Source organism: Eschrichtius robustus, chromosome 3 (genome assembly GCF_028021215.1).
Source record: "Eschrichtius robustus isolate mEscRob2 chromosome 3, mEscRob2.pri, whole genome shotgun sequence".
Lineage (NCBI taxonomy): Eukaryota > Metazoa > Chordata > Mammalia > Artiodactyla > Eschrichtiidae > Eschrichtius > Eschrichtius robustus.
The window spans coordinates 68429723-68449664 of NC_090826.1; the positions used below are offsets into that span (position 1 = coordinate 68429723).

General features: G+C 39.5%; 1 protein-coding gene across 1 annotated transcript in view; it reads left to right on the forward strand.

Moving 5' to 3' along the window:
* GIPC2 (GIPC PDZ domain containing family member 2) overlaps positions 1 to 19445 on the forward strand; it is an 86508-nt gene extending 67063 nt beyond the window's left edge. The window contains exon 6 of the mRNA XM_068540163.1: positions 19198 to 19445. Coding sequence (XP_068396264.1) covers positions 19198 to 19343 — 146 coding nt within the window. The 3' untranslated portion in view covers positions 19344 to 19445. The remainder of the gene's footprint in view (positions 1 to 19197) is intronic.
* Positions 19446 to 19942: the final 497 nt, after the last annotated feature.

Genomic DNA, 19942 nt, shown 5'->3' on the forward strand with positions numbered 1-19942 from the left:
GCATGGGCTCTAGGCGTGCGGGCTTCAGTAGTTGTGGCTCACGGGCTCTAGAGCACAGGCTCAGTAGTTGTGGTGCATGGGCTTAGTTGCTCCACAGCATGTGGGATCTTCCCGGACCAGGGCTCGAACCCATGTCCCCTGCATTAGCAGGCGGATTCTTAACCACTGCGCCACCAGGGAAGCCCTCTGTGTATTTCTTATGTCATCATTAGGATGTCAGTATCTTGATCTCTCAGTTAAGACTCTATCAATTGCAAATAACAAATGAAACAAAACAAAACGCAACAAATCTAATTCCAACTGGCTTAAGGGAAGAAAGGCAGGGAAATGTTCTGGTTCTTATAGCTGAAAATTCCAGAGGTAGATCTTCGCTTCAAAAATGGTTAGAACTGGAGTTCTCACGCTGTCATCAGGATGTGGTTTCTCTTCTCTCAATTCTGGCTTCATTTCAGGTCCCCATGGTATCCCCTGGCAGCTTCAGGCCCTCCCTCATAGAGCCCAAATGACAGCCATGGCTCCACTCTCTACATCTTCTTGGTGGCAAGCACAGTGGGAGAGAGGGAGGGCCTTTTCCAAGTCATTCAAACAAAATGCTCAGGATCGTCTTTGATTGTCTCAAGTGAACTAGTCACAGAGGCCAGGGAGGTGGTTAGGTCTGGGTCAAATGCTCTACCTATGCAACAGAGAGTGACTCTGAAATACAAGAGCTGAGATTGTGAAGGGCCTGGTCCCTCCAGTGCAGAAGCAAGATGATAAATGCTCCCTTAAGAAGGGCAGGTGGATGCTGGGTGGGGAAAGAGTGAATGAGCATGCTAGTGGGGGGTGTGTGCCTGCATGCATCTGTGTGTGTGGGCATGGGTGAATTTGTATCAGGTACTTAATAAATTTTTTAAAGTCAAAGACTGGGACTATTTTGTTTACTTGCTACCAGGGAAGATATTTTACTTTACATTAGCTAGAAGTATTTAAAACTCATTCTTCCTTTTCTACTTCTACTCATCTTCCTTTTCCTTACAGAGTTTATTCTTATTTTTTTCTAGCCTATCTGAACTTTAAAAATAAAATTTTTATGTTGGCTGTCCAGATGATGTCTGTAATTGAAAGAAGTGATACTCTTTTCTAGCTCCTTTAAGAGAAATATAAAATTTGCATATAATAGATCCTTGCTACACACGACACGAAGTTAAAGCTGAGATGATCCTATAGAAAGCAAGTGTTTTAAAATGTTTCTCCCAACCTGTTTGTATTTGGAAAAATAAAGAGATTTGCATAAATGATGTGGGCCTGTGACAGTTATGAAAATGAACGTGCAAATGAGAGTAAAGGGGATTTAGAGATGCTAGTGCTCTTAAACTCAGGTAGTATTTGTCAGGTAGTATTTGTTAGGAAAGTAATATGAAATATCTCTATTCAATTGAGAAGTTTTTAAATTGTGTACTGTATAAATATTATAAGATTCAGGAACTAGGGTATCAGTTGCTGGATCTTGAGCTTTAGGAGAATCATACTTTTCGAAGGTGAGAACTTAAAGCAGTGCTCAACTTTAGAACTTAATTTTGGGCATAGGTCTGTCTTATAGCTACTTAAGTATAAATTGGGCATAATTAAATAAATCATATTTAATAATAAATCTTTTGTTATTAAAATATACAAATATACAGGGAAGAGTGTTGGGCAATGGTACAAGTAATTATAAATGAATTAAGAAAGTTCTTTTTTTATAGATTTATTTATTTAATTAATTTTTTGGCTGTGTTGGGTCTTCGTTGCTGTGCGCGGGCTTTTTCTAGTTGTGGCGAGCGGGGGGCTACTCTTCGTTGTGGTGCGCAGGCTTCTCATTGCGATGGCTTCTCTTGTTGCGGGGCACAGGCTCTAGGCGTTCAGGCTTCAGTAGTTGTGGCATGCGGGCTTCAGTAGTTGTGGCTCGTGGGCTCTAGAGCGCAGGCTCAGTAGTTGTGGCGCATGGGCTTAGCTGCTTCGCGGCATGTGGGATCTTCTGGGACCAGGGCTTGAACCCGTGTGCCCTGCATTGGCAGGCAGATTCTTAACCACTGCGACACCAGGGAAGCCCAAGAAAGTTCTTTAAAGATCAATTTTCTTTCACTGTGACAAATTCAGAGCACTAAACATTCCTCACAAATTCCTTGTAAATTAGCTAGTAATCCCTTTGTAAAGTTAATTAATCAAATTCCTCCAATGACATAAAAATCATTATTATTATACGTGATTAGCAATGTGATTAGTCACCTAGGGAGGTAAAGTCTAAGGAAAGTAATTATTTGGAGAATGTGAACCATTGCTGAACTAGGAATTTCTCTCATTATTCAGATCTGATTAGCATGAAATATGACTCACAAATATGACACTGATTCAACAGACAAATGAATATATTTACTTGTTTGTATTCCAAGCATTTCTTAGCTTTCAGAAATGTTGTCTTAATGCAAATTACATTGATATCACGTTATTTTTGAGTTAATATGTTTTTGTTAGAAAACTTAAAAAGTAATATGGCAATAAAATGACTAAAACCCAAAACACTATCCTCAAAAAAGGATTGGGATGTATTTACCATTTGAAAATGGAAAACAATTCAAATGGGTTTATGTAGAAGTAACCCTGAAGGGGATAGTGCTTCATTTGGTTGTAAAGTTGTGAACTATTTCACAACCAACCCAATGCCAGCCAACGTGGCTTGCCTTGGAATGTTACCCATGGGGGAAAATGGTTTCTGGAAGATTTTGAGTCCTGTAAGACCCTAGATGGGATTGACCTAACTTAAAGGAATGTTGTGTCATATAAGTTTCTTCATGAATATTTAAGGCCATTGTGTAAATTGTATACGGAACTACACTATTTTCTGATGATACCAACTTAGGAGTTTGGAGATCATCCCAGCAACTTCAGAATTTTAGGATTTCTAATTTATAAAGAGATCCAGAGTGGGGGGGGGCCTTCAAGATGGCAGAGGAGTAAGACTTGGAGATCACCTTCCTCCCCAAAAATACATCAAAAATACATCTACATGTGGAACAACTCCTACAGAACACCTACTGAATGCTGGCAGAAGACTTCAGACTTCCCAAAAGGCAAGAAACTCCCCATGTACCTGGGTAGGGCAAAAGAAAAAAGAAAAAACAGAGACAAAAGAATAGGGATGGGACCTACACCTCTGGGAGGGAGCTGTGAAGGAGGAAAAGTTTCCACACACTAGGAAGACCCTTCACTGGTGGAGACAGGGGGCGGTGGGTGGGGGGGAATCTTCAGAGCCACGGAGGAGAGCACAGCAACAGGGGTGCAGAGGGCAAAGCGGAGAGATTCCTGCACAGAGGATCGGTGCCGACCAGCACTCACCAGCCTGAGAGGCTTGTCTGCTTACACGCTGGGGCGGATGGGGGCTGGGAGCTGAGGCTCAGGCTCTGGACGTCAGATCCCAGGGAGAGGACTGAGGTTGGCTGCATGAACACAGCCTGAAGGGGGCTAGTGCGCCATAGCTAGCAGGAAGGGAGTCTGGGAAAAAGTCTGGACCTGCCTAAGAGGCAAGAGACCATTGTTTCGGTGTGTGCGAGGAGAGGGGATTCCTTCCCTGTCTGCCCACAGAAGGTAGAGCACTGCCTAAATGAGCTCCAGAGATGGGTGCAAGCCACGGCTCTCAGCATGGACCCCAGAGACGGGCATGAAACGCTAAGGCTGCTGCTGCAGCCACCAAGAATCCTATGTGCAAACACAGGTCTCTATCCACACCGCCCCAGGAGCCTGTGCAGCCTGCTACTGCCAGGGTCCTGTGATCCAGGGACAACTTCCCTGGGAGAATGCACAGTGCACCTCAGGCTGTTGCAACATCATGGTGGCCTCTGCCGCCGCAGGCTTGCCCTACATTCCAATTATAACTACTGTACCCGTCCCTCCCCCAAACCTTAGTGAACCAGAGACCCCTAATCAGCCGCTTCTTTAACCCCCTCCTGTCTGGGTGGAAACCGAAGGCTGAGGGCGACCTACATGCAGAGGTGGGGCCAAAACCAAAGCTGAACCCCAGGAGCTGTGCGAACAAAGAAGAGGAAGGGAAATCTCTCCCAGCAGCCTCAGTTGCAGCGGATTAAATCGCCACAGTCAACTTGAGGTACCCTGCATCTGTGGAATACCTGAATAGACAATGAATCAACCCAAAACTGAGGCGGTGGACTTTGGGAGCAGCTGTAGACTTGGGGTTTGCTGTCTGCGACTGACTTGTTTCTGATTTTTATGTTTATCTTAGTATAGTTTTTGGAGCTTGTTATCATTGGTGGATTTGTTTATTGGTTTGGTTGTTCTCTTCTTTTTTTAATTACTTTTTAATTTTAATTTTTAAATTTTAATTATTTTATTTTATTTATATTTATTTTCTTTCTTTTTTTCTCCCTTTTCTTCTGAGTCATGTGGCTGACAGGGTCTTGGTGCTCCGGCCTGGTGTCAGGCCTGAGCCTGTGAGGTGGGAGAGCTGAGTTGGGGACATTGAATCACCAGAGACCTCCCAGCCCCACATAATATCAGTTGGCGAGAGCTCTCCCAGAGATCTTCGTCTCAACACTAAGACCTAATTCCACCCAACGGCCAGCAAGCTCCAGTGCTGGATGCCCCATGCCAAACAACTAGCAAGACAGCAACACAACCCCACCCATTAGCAGAGAGGCTACCTAAAATCATACTAAGTTCAAGACACCCCAAAACACACCACTGGATGCAACCCTGCCCAAAAGAAAGACAAGATCCAGCCCCACCCACCAGAATACAGGCACCAGTCCCTCCATCAGGAAGCCTACACAAGCCACTGAACCAACCTTACCCACTGGGGGCAGACACCGAAAACAATGGGAACTACAAACCTGCAGTCTGTGAAAAGGAGACCCCAAACACAGCAAGTTAAGCAAAATGGGAAGAGAGAGAAATATGCAGCAGATGAAGTAGCAAGGTAAAAACCCACCAAACCAAATGAAGAGGAAATAGGCAGTCTACCTGAAAAAGAATTCAGAGTAATGATAGTAAAGACAATCCAAAATCTTGGAAATAGACTGGAGAAAATACAAGAAACGTTTAACAAGGACCTAGAAGAACTAAAGAGCAAAGAAACAGTGATGAACAACACAATAAATGAAATTAAAAATTCACTAGAAGGAATCAGTAGCAGAATAACTGAGGCAGAAGAACAGATAAGCGACCTGGAAGATAAAATAGTGGAAATAACTACTGCAGAGCAGAATAAAGAAAAAAGAATGAAAAGAATTGAGGACAGTCTCAGAGACCTCTGGGGCAACATTAAATGCACCAACATTCGAATTATAGGTGTCCCAGAAGAAGAAGAGGAAAAGAAAGGGACTGAGAAAATATTTGAAGAGATTATAGTTGAAAACTTCCCTAACATGGGAAAGGAAATAGTCAATCAAGTCCAGGAAGCACAGAGAGTCCCATACAGGATAAATCCAAGGAGAAACACGCCAAGACACATATTAATCAAACTATCAAAAATTGAATACAAAGAAAAATATTAAAAGCAGCAAGGGAAAAGCAGCAAATAACATACAAGGGAATCCGCATAAGGTTAACAGCTGATCTTTCAGCAGAAACTCTGCAAGCCAGAAGGAAATAGCAGGACATATTTAAAGTGATGAAAGGGAAAAACCTACACCTAAGATTACTCTACCCAGCAAGGATCTCATTCAGATTGGATGGAGAAATTAAAACCTTTACAGACAAGCAAAAGCTAAGAGAATTCAGCACCACCAAACCAGCTTTACAACAAATGCTAAAGGAACTTCTCTAGGCAGGAAACACAAGAGAAGGAAAAGACCTACAAAAACAAACCCAAAACAATGAACAAAAGGGTAATAGGAACATACATATTGATAATTACCTTAAATATGAGTGGATTAAATGCTCCAGCCAAAAGACATAGACTGGCTGAATGGATACAAAAACAAGACCCATATATATGCTGTCTACACAAGACCCACTTCAGACCTAGGGACACATACAGACTGAAAGTGAGGGGATGGAAAAAGATATTCCATGCAAATGGAAATCCAAAGAAAGCTGGAGTAGCAATTCTCATATCAGACAAAATAGACTTTAAAATAAAGACTATTACAAGAGACAAAGAAGGACACTACATAATGATCAAGGGATCAATCCAAGAAGAAGATATAACAATTGTAAATATTTATGCATCCAACATAGGAGCACCTGAATACATAAGACAAATGCTAACAGCCATAAAAGGGGAAATTGACAGTAACACAATCATAGTAGGGGACTTTAACACCCCACTTTCACCAATAGACAGATCATCCAAAAGGAAAATAAATAAGGAAACACAGGCTTTAAATGACACATTAAAGAAGATGGACTTAATTGATATTTGTAGGACATTTCATCCAAAAACAACAGAATACACTTTCTTCTCAAGTGCTCATGGAACATCCTCCAGGATCATTTCTTGGGTCACAAATCAAGCCTTGATAAATTTAAGAAAATTGAAATCGTATCAAGTATCTTTTCTGACAGCAACGCTATGAGACTAGATATCAATTACAGGAAAAAACTGTAAAAAATACAAACACATGGAGGCTAAACAATACGCTACTAAATAACCAAAAGGTCACTGAAGATATCAAAGAGGAAATAAAAAAATACCTAGAAAAAAATTACAGTGAAAACACGATGACCCAAAGCCTATGGGATGTAAGAAAAGCAGTTCTGAAAGGGAAGTTTATAGCAATACAATCCTACCTCAAGAAATATCTCAAATAAACAACCTAACCTTACACCTAAAGCAATTAGAGAAAGAAGAACAATTAGAGAAAGGAGAACAAAAATACCCCAAAGGTAGCAGAAGGAAAGAAATCATAAAGATCAGAAAAGAAATAAATGAAAAGGAAATGGAGGAAACAGTATCAAAGATCAGTAAAGCTAAAAGCTGGTTCTTTGAGAAGATAAACAAAATTGATAAACCATTAGCCAGACTCATCAAGAAAAAAAGGGAGAAGACTCAAATCAACAGGATTAGAAATGAAAAAGGAGAAGTAACAACTGACACTGCAGAAATACAAAGGATCATGAGGGATTACTAGAAGCAACTATATGCCAATAAAATGGGCAACCTGGAAGAAATGGACAAATTCTTAGAAAAGCACAACCTTCTGAGACTGAACCAAGAAGATATAGAAAATATAAACAGACCAATCACAAGCACTGAAATTGAAACCGTGATTAAAACTCTTCAAACAAACAAAAGGCCAGGACCAGATGGCTTCACAGGGGAATTCTTTCAAATATTTAGAGAAGAGCTAACACCTATCCTTCTCAAACTCTTCCAAAATATAGCAGAGGGAGGAACACTCCCAAACTCATTCTACGAGGCCACCATCACCCTGATACCAAAACCAGACAAAGATGTCACAAAGAAAGAAAACTACAGGCCAATATCACTGCTGAACATAGATGCAAAACTCCTCAACAAAATACTAGCAAACAGAACCCAACAGCACATTAAAAGGATCATACACCATGATCAAGTGGGGTTTATCCCAGGAATGCAAGGATTCTTCAATATACCCAAATCAATCAATGTGATATACCATATTAACAAACTGAAGGATAAAAACCATATGATCATCTAAATAGATGCATAAAAAGCTTTTGACAAAATTCAACAGCTGTTTATGATAAAAACCCTCCAGAAAATAGGCATAGAGGGAACTTACCTGAACATAATAAAGACCATATATGAGAAACCCACAGCCAACATCGTTCTCAGTGGCGAAAACCTGAAACCATTTCCTCTAAAATCAGGAACAAGACAAGGTTGCCCACTCTCACCACTGTTATTCAACATAGTTTTGGAAGTTTTAGCCACAGCAATCAGAAAAGAAAAAGAAATAAAAGGAATCCAAATTGGAAAAGAATTAAAGCTGTCAGTGTTTGAAGATGACATGATACTATACATAGAGAATCCTAAAGACTCTACCAGAAAACTACTAGAGCTAATCAATGAATTTGGTAAAGTAGCAAGATACAGAATTAATGCACAGAAATCTCATGCATTCCTATACACTAATGAGGAAAAATCTGAAAGAGAAATTAAGGAAACACTCCCATTTACCACTGCAACAAAAAGAATAAAATACCTAGGAATAAACCTACCTAAGGAGACAAAAGACCTGTATGCAGAAAACTATAAGACACTGATGAAAGAAATTAAAGATGATACAAACAGATGGAGAGATATACCATGTTCTTGGATTGGCAGTATCAACATTGTGAAAATGACTCTACTACCCAAAGCAATCTACAGATTCAGTGCAATCCCTATCAAACTACCAATGGCATTTTTCACAGAACTAAAACAAAAAATTTCACAATTTGTATGGAAACACAAAAGACCTCGAATAGCCAAAGCAATCTTGAGAAAGAAAAACGGAGCTGGAGGAATTAGGCTCCTGGACTTCAGACTATACTAGAAAGCTACAGTAATCAAGACAGTATGGTACTTGCACCAAAACAGAAATATAGATCAATGGAACAGGATAGAAAGCACAGAGATAAACCCACGCACACATGGTCACCTTATTTTTGATAAAGGAGGCAAGAATATACAATGGAGAAAAGACAGCCTCTTAAGTGGTGCTGGGAAAACTGGACAGGTACATGTAAAAGAATGAGATTAGAACCCTCCCTAACACCATACACAAAAATAAACTCAAAATGGATTAAAGACCTAAATGTAAGGCCAGACACTATAAAACTCTTAGAGGAAAACGTAGGCAGAATGCTCTATGACATAAGTCGCAGCAAGGTCCTTTTTGACCCACCTCCTAGAGAAATGGAAATAAAAACAAAAATAAATAAATGCAACCTAATGAAACTTAAAAGCTTTTGCACAGCAAAGTAAACCATAAGCAAGACGAAAAGACAACCCTCAGAATGGGGAAAATATTTGCAAATGAAGCAACTGACAAAGGATTAATCTCCAAAATATACAGGAAGCTCATGCAGCTCAATATCAAAATAACAAACCAATCCGAAAATGGGCAGAAGATGTAAATAGACATTTCTCCAAAGAAGATATACAGATTGCCAATGAACACATGAAAGGATGCTCAACATCGCTAATCATTAGAGAAATGAAAATCAAAACTACAATGAGGTATCACCTCACACCGGTCAGAATGGCCATCATGAAAAGATCTACAAACAATAACTGCTGGAGAGGGTGTGGAGAAAAGGGAACCCTCTTGCACTGTTGGTGGTAATGTAAATTGATACAGTCACTATGGAGAACGGTATGGAGATTCCTTAAAAAACTAAAAATAGAACTACCCTATGACCCAGCAATCCCACTACTGGGCATATACCCTGAGAAAAGCATAATTCAAAAAGAGTCATGTACCACAATGTTCATTGCAGCACTATTTAGAATAACTGGGACATGGAAGCAACCTAAGTGTTCATCAACAGATGAATGGATAAAGAAGATGTGGCACATACATACAATGGAATATTACTCAGCCATAAAAAGAAATGAAATTGAGTTATTTGTAGTGAGGCGGATGGACCTAGAGTCTGTCATACAGAGTGAAGTTAAGCCAGAAAGAGAAAATACCGTATGCTTACACGTATATATGGGATCTAAAAAAAAAGAAAAAGGTTCTGAAGAACCTAGGGACAGGACAGGAATAAAGATGCAGACGTAGAGAATGGACTTGAGGGCACGGGGAGGGGGAAGGGTAAGCTGGGACCAAGAGAGATAGTAGCATTGACATATATACACTACCAAATGTAAAATTGATAGGTAGTGGGAAGTAGCTACATAGCACAGGGAGATCATCTCGGTCCTTTGTGACCACCTAGAGGGGTGGGACAGGGAGAGTGGGAGGGAGGCATAAGAGGGAGCGTATATGGGGATATATGTATACATATAGCTGATTCACTTTGTTATACAGCAGAAACTAACACAACATTGTAAAGCAATTATACTCCAATAAAGATGTTAAAAAATTAATGTTATTGCTAATGAAGTTTGTCATTATAAGAGTAAAAATGAAAATCCTTAAAAAAAAAAAAAGAGATCCCGAAATATGTGGAAAGGAAATTCGAATGATAGTTTCTCAGTAATGTTTTCCTGTAAAATCTTTTATAGGTCTTTTAAACGTATATGATAATGTTATTTAGAGATAATTACATTTTTTCCTAGGATGATTTCTTTTTTCACTGAATTCAAAACATTGAACACTATGGAAAGTCATCCTTCTCAGATAAAGCCAATGAAATTTTGGAAATAGATTTTTCTTAAACATTCTGTATTGCCTGTATTTTTTGATGTTTGACTAATGTGTGAGTTGCTTGAAATGGGTCGATATTTATGAAAAGTCTTAGGGAAAGTAGGTGCTAAAGACTTTACATAGAAAGAGGTACAGTTACAGATTTAATGGTTAAATTAACAATGGTGGTCACTAACCTTTATCTAAACCCTGCTATGTGCCATTTTATAGATTTGAGAACAAACAGATTCAGAGATGTTTGGTAACTTGTCCAAAGTCAGCTAACAAGGACTGAGATTTAATTCTGGGACTTTGATACCAAGATTTTTCACCTTCAGTAGTGTCTTATAGCTAAAAGTTATGTTTAAGTATTTAAAAACTTAGTGGAAAATACAGATTGACCTGTATCACCAATATAAGTTTGTCATTAATAATGATGTGAAAGTTGTTTAGTAGTGGTAATAATATAAAGATATTCTCAGTATGGCCACTAGATGTCAGCACTCATCTGCCATATGTGGTGCAACAATTCTACATTTTAGTGGAATATTTTTTGCCAGGTTGTATTCAGGTGCTAAATATTATTGCGGCATATTGCAAATCTATTATAGTTAACATATTAAAAGCATTTTAGTGGCTGTCACTATGTTAATGTCATAAAACTTTAAAGAAAGTATTTCCTTTATGCTAAAGTTTCTTTTGCTTTTCTCTTTTTTTTCATAAACTTATTTATTATTTTTGGCTGCGTTGGGTCTTTGTTGCTGCGCACGGGCTTTCTCTAGTTGCGGTGAGCAGGGGCTACTCTTCCTCGTGGTCCGCGGGCTTCTCATTGCCGTGGCTTCTCTTGTTGCGGAGCACGGGCTCTGAGCGTGCGGGTTTCTCTGAGCTGTGGCATACGGGCTCAGTAGTTGTGGCTCGCGGGCTCTAGGGCGCAGGCTCAGTAGTTGTGGCACATGGGCTTAGTTGCTCCGTGGCATGTGGGATCTTCCCGGACCAGGGCTCGAACCCGTGTCCGCTGCATTGGCAGGCGGATTCTTAACCACTGAGCCACCAGGGAAGCCCTCTTTTGCTTTTCTCTTAAATCAGAGGTTCCGTCTTTTACCAAAACGGATAAAATAATACCGTTTATTTCTCCTGTACAAAATATTTAAAATCTATGTTTATACTTTATGAGTTAGCAGTTCATAACATGGTCAGAGCATGCTCATTCTGAATTTCTTTTAAAATACATAAGCAAATTATGGGTTTTGGAAAGATCTCTGGAGCACTGTATTACATACAGTATTTCCAGCATAACTCTGAAGCCGCCTAATTGGTACTTCTGTTGCTTCTACAAGACCGGTGGTTCCTTGAAGGGAGATAACTTACTCAGCTTTTAATCCCAGCTCCTACCACAGTGCCTCTCCCAGGGTAAATCCTTGGTCAATGTTTATTGACCGAATGTCTGTTAAGAGGCACAAAAATAGTGACTTCACAGGCAGTATGGAGTCCTAATATCATTTTTGCAGCTTTAGCCCTTGGACAGATTATTTAACTTTGAGTCGTAATTTCTGTATCTTTGTAAAAGGGTATGATAAAAAGCAACCTTACTGGGTTGGCAAGGCATTAAATTAAATATGTATAAAGTTTCTATCACATCATAAATAATAGGTATAGCTATTATCATTCTTAGCAATGATTACTAACAATTATTGCCAGTAATAATGGTAGTGGTGTAGTAGAGGTAGAAACATATATGAGGTCTGAGCAGTTCTGGGGCTGTGTTTAGTGTATGGGAGGTTTTCTTCTCTGCTGTGCCAGCATGAGTGAGATTATATAGTTTGGACTGTAAGGTTATTGTCTGGGCATCTTAAGCCATCATTTTTCTCATTTTGTGACTAAGGAACCCAAACCAGAGATGGCGAGTCAGAGTCGGCCAGGCCAGGATATGTTGTTCCTGGGCTCAGGGCACTAGCCAGTACTGCTGAGCTTCTTGAGGTGCCAAAAAACATGCACCAAGTTGTTTCTTTCAGCCAATGTGTGTGTGTGTGTGTGTGTGTGAGAGAGAGAGAAAGAGAGAGAAAGAGAGAGGGAGGGAGGGAGGTTGGTTGATTCAGTGTCCATCAGTGAACATCTGATCCTGGTCATAGTTTCCTCCAGCATTTAAGAGCATCAGTCATCTGCACTGTTAATTTCTGCTTCTGAAGGGTCTGTAGATTTTCTTATATCTTTTATCTGTGTGCATCTTATTTCTTCCTCAAAGAGATTGTATGTCACCCTCATGTCAGTATGATCTTTACGTAACTGTCTCAGTAAATGCTGTCTGTAGGCCCTATGAGAAATATTTAGAATTGTAGTCTAAGCAAAATTCTGAACTTGAGTCCTACTTTTGCAAAAGTTTCGGCTGCTCTTCTTTCACATCCTGGCTACAGGATCAGAGTTCTGGGCTTCACTTTCTTGAGTGCATGCTAACTGTGTGGGTACAAAAATTATTTAAGTGTAATTACAAGGACTCTTCCTGTACCTACCCAGCTACCAGCATTTACTGTACACAAGACACTGAACTAGTTTTCCCTGGGCATAAAAGACTGAGTAAGCTATTCAAGTTCTGTTGGGAGTTTATTCTCTGACAGAGGCAATATGTAGATGAAAATAATGATAACACAGAACAATGTTAAATGTACACTGTAAGGCCTTATTCCTCAAAGTGTGGTCTGGGGACTGGCATTACCTGGGGGTTGTTGGAAATGCAGAATCTCAGGCTTTGCTGCAGAGCTACTGAACCAGAATCTGCACTTTGCTAAGATCTCAGCCAATATGTTTGCATACTCAAGTCTGAAGAGCACGGGTAGAAGGCTTTAGGGAATGCAGATGTCACTTCCAGCTGGGGACACAGGATTTCATGGAGGAAGGAGCCTTGAAGGAGAGAAAGGATTTTGACGGTGGAGCTGGTGATTAGGAGGAGGCTATCCTGGGCAAAGGTAGGAAGGAGGAAAGACGGCTTTTTGAGTTGTCAGATTTCTAAGGGTACAGCGTTAGTGCAGGAGTAAGCCATATGGGAACCAGGGGCACTTCGGATCAGAATGCCAGACAGGGTTTAGAGTTTTTAAGATATGCATTGGCGATCAAAGGAATATTTTCATATATGCGAGTGACACAGACAGTCTCAGAGGTGGAAAGGAGCTTCCTGGTCCTTTTGTCTTATTACCTAATAGGATCAGAGCTGTGCTTTAGGAAGAGAAATCTAACGTACTTATGGGAGATGGTTCGCTGACTAGACTTGGAGATTAAGGAAATAGCATGGTGGCAGTGCGAGTGAAATGAAGGCTACGGAGGTTGCCGGGGTAGAATCAAGGGGAGGCAGTGTTTGGTACACAGGCAAGAAGAGAAAGTAACAGGGACAATGATTGCACTACTAATGACAGTGGTGGCAACGGGAGAAGGAGTAGCGGTTTTTTCGGAAGGGGAGATGATGTTTGGTTTCTGGACATGCTGGTTGAGATGCTAATGGGATACAAGCTAGGAGACTTGTGCACCCCTTATTCAGAAAGGGGTATTTGGAACTCGTGAGAGAAGTCAGGGATGGAAGTGAAGGTTTGGGACTTCTCTGCAGCAAGCCATGGTTAAGCTGGGGTTGTGGCTAAGACCTCCAAGGCAAGACCACCTAAGGACAGGAGGGACATAGAACCTCAGTAGAGTCCCGTTTCCTGAACACTTGGTTTCTTATCTCACTGTGTGGAAATGCGCTTTGAGGGCCACTTTTCTCCTTTCTTGACTATGATACTATGGCTGTTGAAATAGAAGCAATACTTATAGACATTAGATTGTTTCTCAATGGCTTAGGAAGTAATTTCCAAAATATAGCTGGTACCCACAAGGGCACAGAGTTTGTAAGTCAGCCATAGTTTTACTGCATTGAACAGGCCCTAGCTAAAAAAACCAGAACAAAAACTTTCTCTCCAATTTGAATGTATCTACTGTATTTAAAATTTTCTTTCATTGTCTGTGTAGAAGTTTCTCTCCCGAATATTTTATTATGGTGATTTTCAAACATACAGTATGGTTGAAAGACTTTTTAGTACTTCATACCTGTCACCTAGATTCTACCGTTAATATTTGATTATAATTGCTTTAACATACACTCCCTTTACCCATCCTATGTAGAGGTTTTTGTAAAAACATAGTGTGATTGTAATATAAAATTTATGTACTGCTTTTTCAGTAAATATTGAAAAGATTTTCTCAAGTTATTACAAAGTTATAAACATTGTTTAAAATTACTTCAAAATATTTCATCAAATATTTCATCTAATATATGTCATCACACTAGAGGTGACTTAATGATCCTGTGCCTTATTAAATAAAAAAAATGATCCTGCATCTTAGGTTTTTTTAAAATAAAAATGTTCTCCTAAATTCTTTTCTGTTTTTAAGATTTAAAAAAAAAGTGTAGATTCTCTTGTGTGAAGGAAAGAAGACACTATGTTGAAGAGATATCTGCACCCCTGTGTTCATAGCAGCATATTCACAATAGCCTAAGAAAATAGACTTAAGAAATAACCTAAGTATCTACTGGCAGATGAATGAATACAGAAGTTGAGATATATATACAATGGAATATTATTCAGCCATAAAAAGGAAATCCTGCCATTTGTGACAACATGGATGAGACTTGAGGGCATTATGCTAAGTGAAATAAGTCTGAGACAGACAAATACGGTATGATCTCACTTATATGTGGAATCTAAGAATAGAACACCAAAAAACCAAACTCATAGAAAAAGATCAGATTTGTGGTTACCAGAAGTAGGGGGTGAGAGGGAGGGGAATTGGATTAGGGTGGTCAAAAGATACAAACTTTCAGTTATAAGATAAATAAGTACTAGGGATGTAATGTACACATGATGACTCTAGCTAACACTGCCATATGGTGTATATGAAAGTTAAGAGAGTAAATTCTAAGAGCTCATTACAAGGAAAAAAAATATTTTTTGGTGTCTATGTGAATGATGTATGTTCACTAAACTTATTGTGGTAATCATTTCATGATGTATATAAGTCAAATCATTATGCTGTGTACCTTAAACCTATGCAGTGATGTATATCAATTTTATCTTAATAAAGCTGGGAGAAAAAAATGTATAGATTCACAGAAGTGGAAATATTAGTAGATCAAAGGATGTGAACATTTTTAAAGATTGGTACTTGTTGCCAAATTGTTTTTCAAAAGCCAAATTTACAAAGTCCACACCAGTATATTTGAGTGTTTGCTTCACTATATCCTGGCCAGCCTTGGCATATCATTAAAAAAAAAAAAAAATATATATATATATATATATATATATATATATATATATATATATATATATAGAAGTTTTAGTAAACTTGGCAGGCCCTTGGGCTGGAGAAGGTCCAGCTGCAGCTGGACCTTCCTTGCTTTTGAAGTGTTTGCTTCTAGGTTAATGGTAAATCGAGAAGCTTTTGGGTCATGGCTGAAGCCTGGGGCAACGTGGGAGACAGGGAGATGATAATGAAGAGTTTCAATTTTCCTCACTTTTTACTGCTTAAAATATTTTTTTTAGGCAATCTCTAACTTAGAGAAAAGTTATACAGTACAAAATTTTTTTCTCTTGAACCATTTGAGAATAAATTAATGATATACAATTGCCCCCAAATACTTTAGTGCATATTTCCTATAAACAAAGGTATTCTCTTGTGTAACCCTAGTATAACCATCCAAATCGTGAAATCAACATTGATACATTACTAACATCTAATCATATCCTGTTTTTGTTTCACCAAGTGCCTTAGTATCCATTACAGCAAAAGAGCATGTTCAAAATCATGTGTTACTTTTACTTGTATCAGTTTGGAGCATTTTCCACTCCTGATTTTCATGACCTTGACACTTTTGGAGGGTACAAGCCAGTTATTTTGCAGAATGTTCCTCATTTTTGGATTATTTTCCCATAATAACATTCAGGTTACACCTCTGGCAGAGATATCACAAATGTGGTGCTGTGTTCTTTTCATTACATCTTATCTGGAGGCACGGGATTTTGATTTGTTCTGTTTATGATATTGTTTATGTTGATGACTTGTATAGGTGGTATTTACTAAGCTTCTCCACTGTAAAGTTATTCTCTTCATAATAAGTATTTGGTGAGGAGATATTTTGAAGCTATGTAAATATCCTGTTCCTCATGAATCAACCAACCAACCTTTCATCCATCTGTTTGTCAATCAACCAATCATTTCATTATGGATTCATGGTTTGCTGTTTTGTTCAATAGGATTATAATCTATGACCATCACTGCTTATTCTGATGCTCAAATTGTCCCTCATTGGGTCAGTGGGCATTACTCCACTCTGACTTCTATGTCTTTTCACATGTTCCCACCTTTTTTTTTTTTTTTTTTTTTGAGACTTTCTTACTTTCTGGCAGAAGTTATTCTTAGTTCATATTGTACTTTTCCTGCTCCAGCCCTGGAACCAGCCATTTCTCTGAGGAACTCTGATTCTTTTTAGTGGAAAATGATATTTGGGAACCAGGATCTGGGTGTTTTGTGTGCTCATTGCTATTGGGGTGTCACTGCTCCCAGGTCCCCACAGTGGATTGAGGAATGTGTGTATTCATGTCTTTTTATTTTATTTTATTTTATTTTATTATTTTATTATTTATTTTTGGCTGCGTTGGGTCTTCGTTGCTGCATGCAGGCTTTCTCTAGTTGCGATGAGCGGGGGCTACTCCTCACTGTGGTGCGCGGGCTTCTCATTATGGTGGCTTCTCTTGCTGTGGAGCATGGGCTCTAGGCGCGCGGGCTTCAGTAGTTGCAGCTCAGTAGTTGCAGCTCGGTACGCGGGCTCAGTAGTTGTGGTGCACGGGCTCAGTTGCTCCGCAGCATGTGGGATCTTCCTGGACCAGGGCTTGAACCTGTGTCCCCTGCATTGGCAGGCGGATTCTTAACCACTGTGCCACCACAGAAGCCCTGTGTTCATGTCTTTACCTCTATAGTTTTTAATCTCTTTTGAAAAAAAAAAAAAAATTTCACTGATCTCTACAATTCTAATTTAGTGGCAATCATTCCAGTTTTCTCCCTTTTCCTATTTATCTTCCTCTGACAGTGACAAAACGTGGTTCCCATTATTCAGTGTACATACATGTACGTGATGCATGCCCTTGTGTGTAACCAGTCTCTCATCAGTGTGGCTGCTGTCCTCTTCTCCCCCACCGCCATGCCCTCCTTACCACACCTGGACTCTCCACCCTACACCAACCTGTCCGGCCACGTGGAAGCCCTCCTCACCTTAACTAGGGCTTTGACCCCTGCCCCAGGTCACCCCATCCACATCCCACTTCTGCTCTGATTGTGGTGTGCTTCTATTGGCCACATCTCCTCCCTTCCCCCAGCCTACCTGTGTTAGTACTGAGCTGTTCGAGGTGAGGAACAGTTCTTAAATGCCCTCCAGAGCCCTAGTGGATTTTAGCTGGAAAGACCAGACTTCTCGGCTCATTCAGAGAAATCATACAACCTTTGATTTGTTTAACTTTAACTTGGGAGGGAAAAAGAGGCTGGGCTTTGGTGTTTCCCTTTTACCCGGGGGTTTTTCACCCAAGTCCCAGATCACATCCACACTGTCTCTTCCTGGTAACTAGTGCTTATAGGGGGCTGAGAAAAAAACCAGCTGAGCCTTATGGGCTCCCAGCCAGGAGGGACAAGTCCCATGGGAATGTGTACTCCTGAAGATGCTGGTTCCCCAGACATAAAATATGGGATCCAGGCAACTTATTAGAAGAACAGAACAAGGGCACCATCTTTGCTTTCTATCCCAAACTGGAAAGGGGCTCAAAAAAAGTTTCCTTGATTCCACGAGGAGACAGATTTCCTCCCCTTCTCCCTGCCTTGATTGCCCCGTTGCAAACTGTTATCCTTTGTCTTTTTTATAGTTGGGGGTGGGGGAGTGGCAGAGGGGATGGGGAAAGCTAGTGACTATGGGGAGGTGGGGAGCGGATGTACTCTGGGTCTCCCGCCAGGCTTAGCCACAGGAGCTCTTGCTCCACCCACAGGGACACCAGAAGCTCCCACCTGATGGGCTCCAAGATGGAGGAGAAGGCAGGGGTAGAAGATGCAAACCAGGGTGCCGAAGACAGATTGTTTAAAACATCTTTGCTACCTTGATGTGTAATGATAGAGAGTATCTTATTTTAATTTGTACTAGAAGTATGTATCTATGCATGTTCCTTTTATTAAAAATTTTTTTGAATGAATGAATGACTTTTATTATTTAAACTCTTTAATGCTAAATACACATGCATACAGAAAAATGAACCAGTTATAAGTATACAACACAAAATTCTCACAATGTGAACACTTATTTAACCGCCACTCATGTCAAGAAATAAAACTCTGCCAGTACTCAAAAGCCCTCTTTATGCTTTCTCCCAATTATTGCCTGTTCCCTCCTCTCCAAAAGTAACCGCTTTCCCAACTTAGCCATAAGTTTGTTTTGCCAGTTTTTTTTATCTTTATGTAAATGGAATAATATAGTATGATTCCTTTGTGTCTGGCTTCTTTTGCTTAATGTCACATTTGGGAGATTTGAGAATGTTCTGGTATATTAGCTGTGGTTTGTTCATTTTCATTGCTGTGTATAAGTTCATTGTATGATTATACTATGTTTATTCAGTTTCCTACTGATAGATAACTGGGGTCTTCCTGGGTTTGGGCTGTTGTGAATAATACTGCCTATGAACCTTATTGCCCATGGATTTTGGTGCACATAGACATGCATTTCCTTCTAGAATATCTATGGGAATAGACTTATGCATGTTACTTTTAGAAAGTACTTTGCCTTGGTGTCATTTTTCTCAGTCTTCTGATGCTGTTTCATGTATCATTAATCTTTAAAAATTATTTTTGATAGCTACTACAATGTTTGAAGCTGGAAAGGACAAAGGTAATCCAGATGAATTTGCTGTGGCACTTGATGAAACCCTTGGAGACTTTGCGTTCCCAGATGAATTTGTCTTTGATGTTTGGAGAGTCATTGGTGATGCCAAACAAGGATGATGATGATGTGAAAAAAATCGTCTCTGGAGGAATGAACCATTGTTCCTTAAAAAAAAAAAAAAAAAAGTTAAAATCTTCTTTTAGACACTTATGGACTCTGGCTTGTTTTATATATATGAATACATTCTTTTGAAATATAATTTTGATTTCTGGGCACTTTTTAATGCAGTTGCATATGTAGTATGCTTAAGATAAATTACCTAAAACGTGATCAATTTTAATACTCATTTAAAAGCTTTTTAAAGTTAGTTTTAGAGAGTATTTCTAGATAGGTTATTGTGTTCCCCATTGACAGCCATGTTTTGTTTTCCACGTGTAAGTAGTTGATTGCAATCGCCTTGTAGTTCTTTTGCAAAATCTTAATGCAGTGAAAACAAGGATTGGAGTATAATTTGCCTCATAACATCTTCATTTTGTTATACTAGCTTGAACAGGATATGTTCATGACATGAAATACTAATTATGCCTACTAGAGGTCTAGAAACATTTTTTTAAAAAAATCCACTGAATAAGGGGAGGAAGATTCCTATAGCCTGTTGATGTCTATGGCTTACTTACTCTCTTTGTAAAACAAGGATTGATTGACTATTATTTTTTGC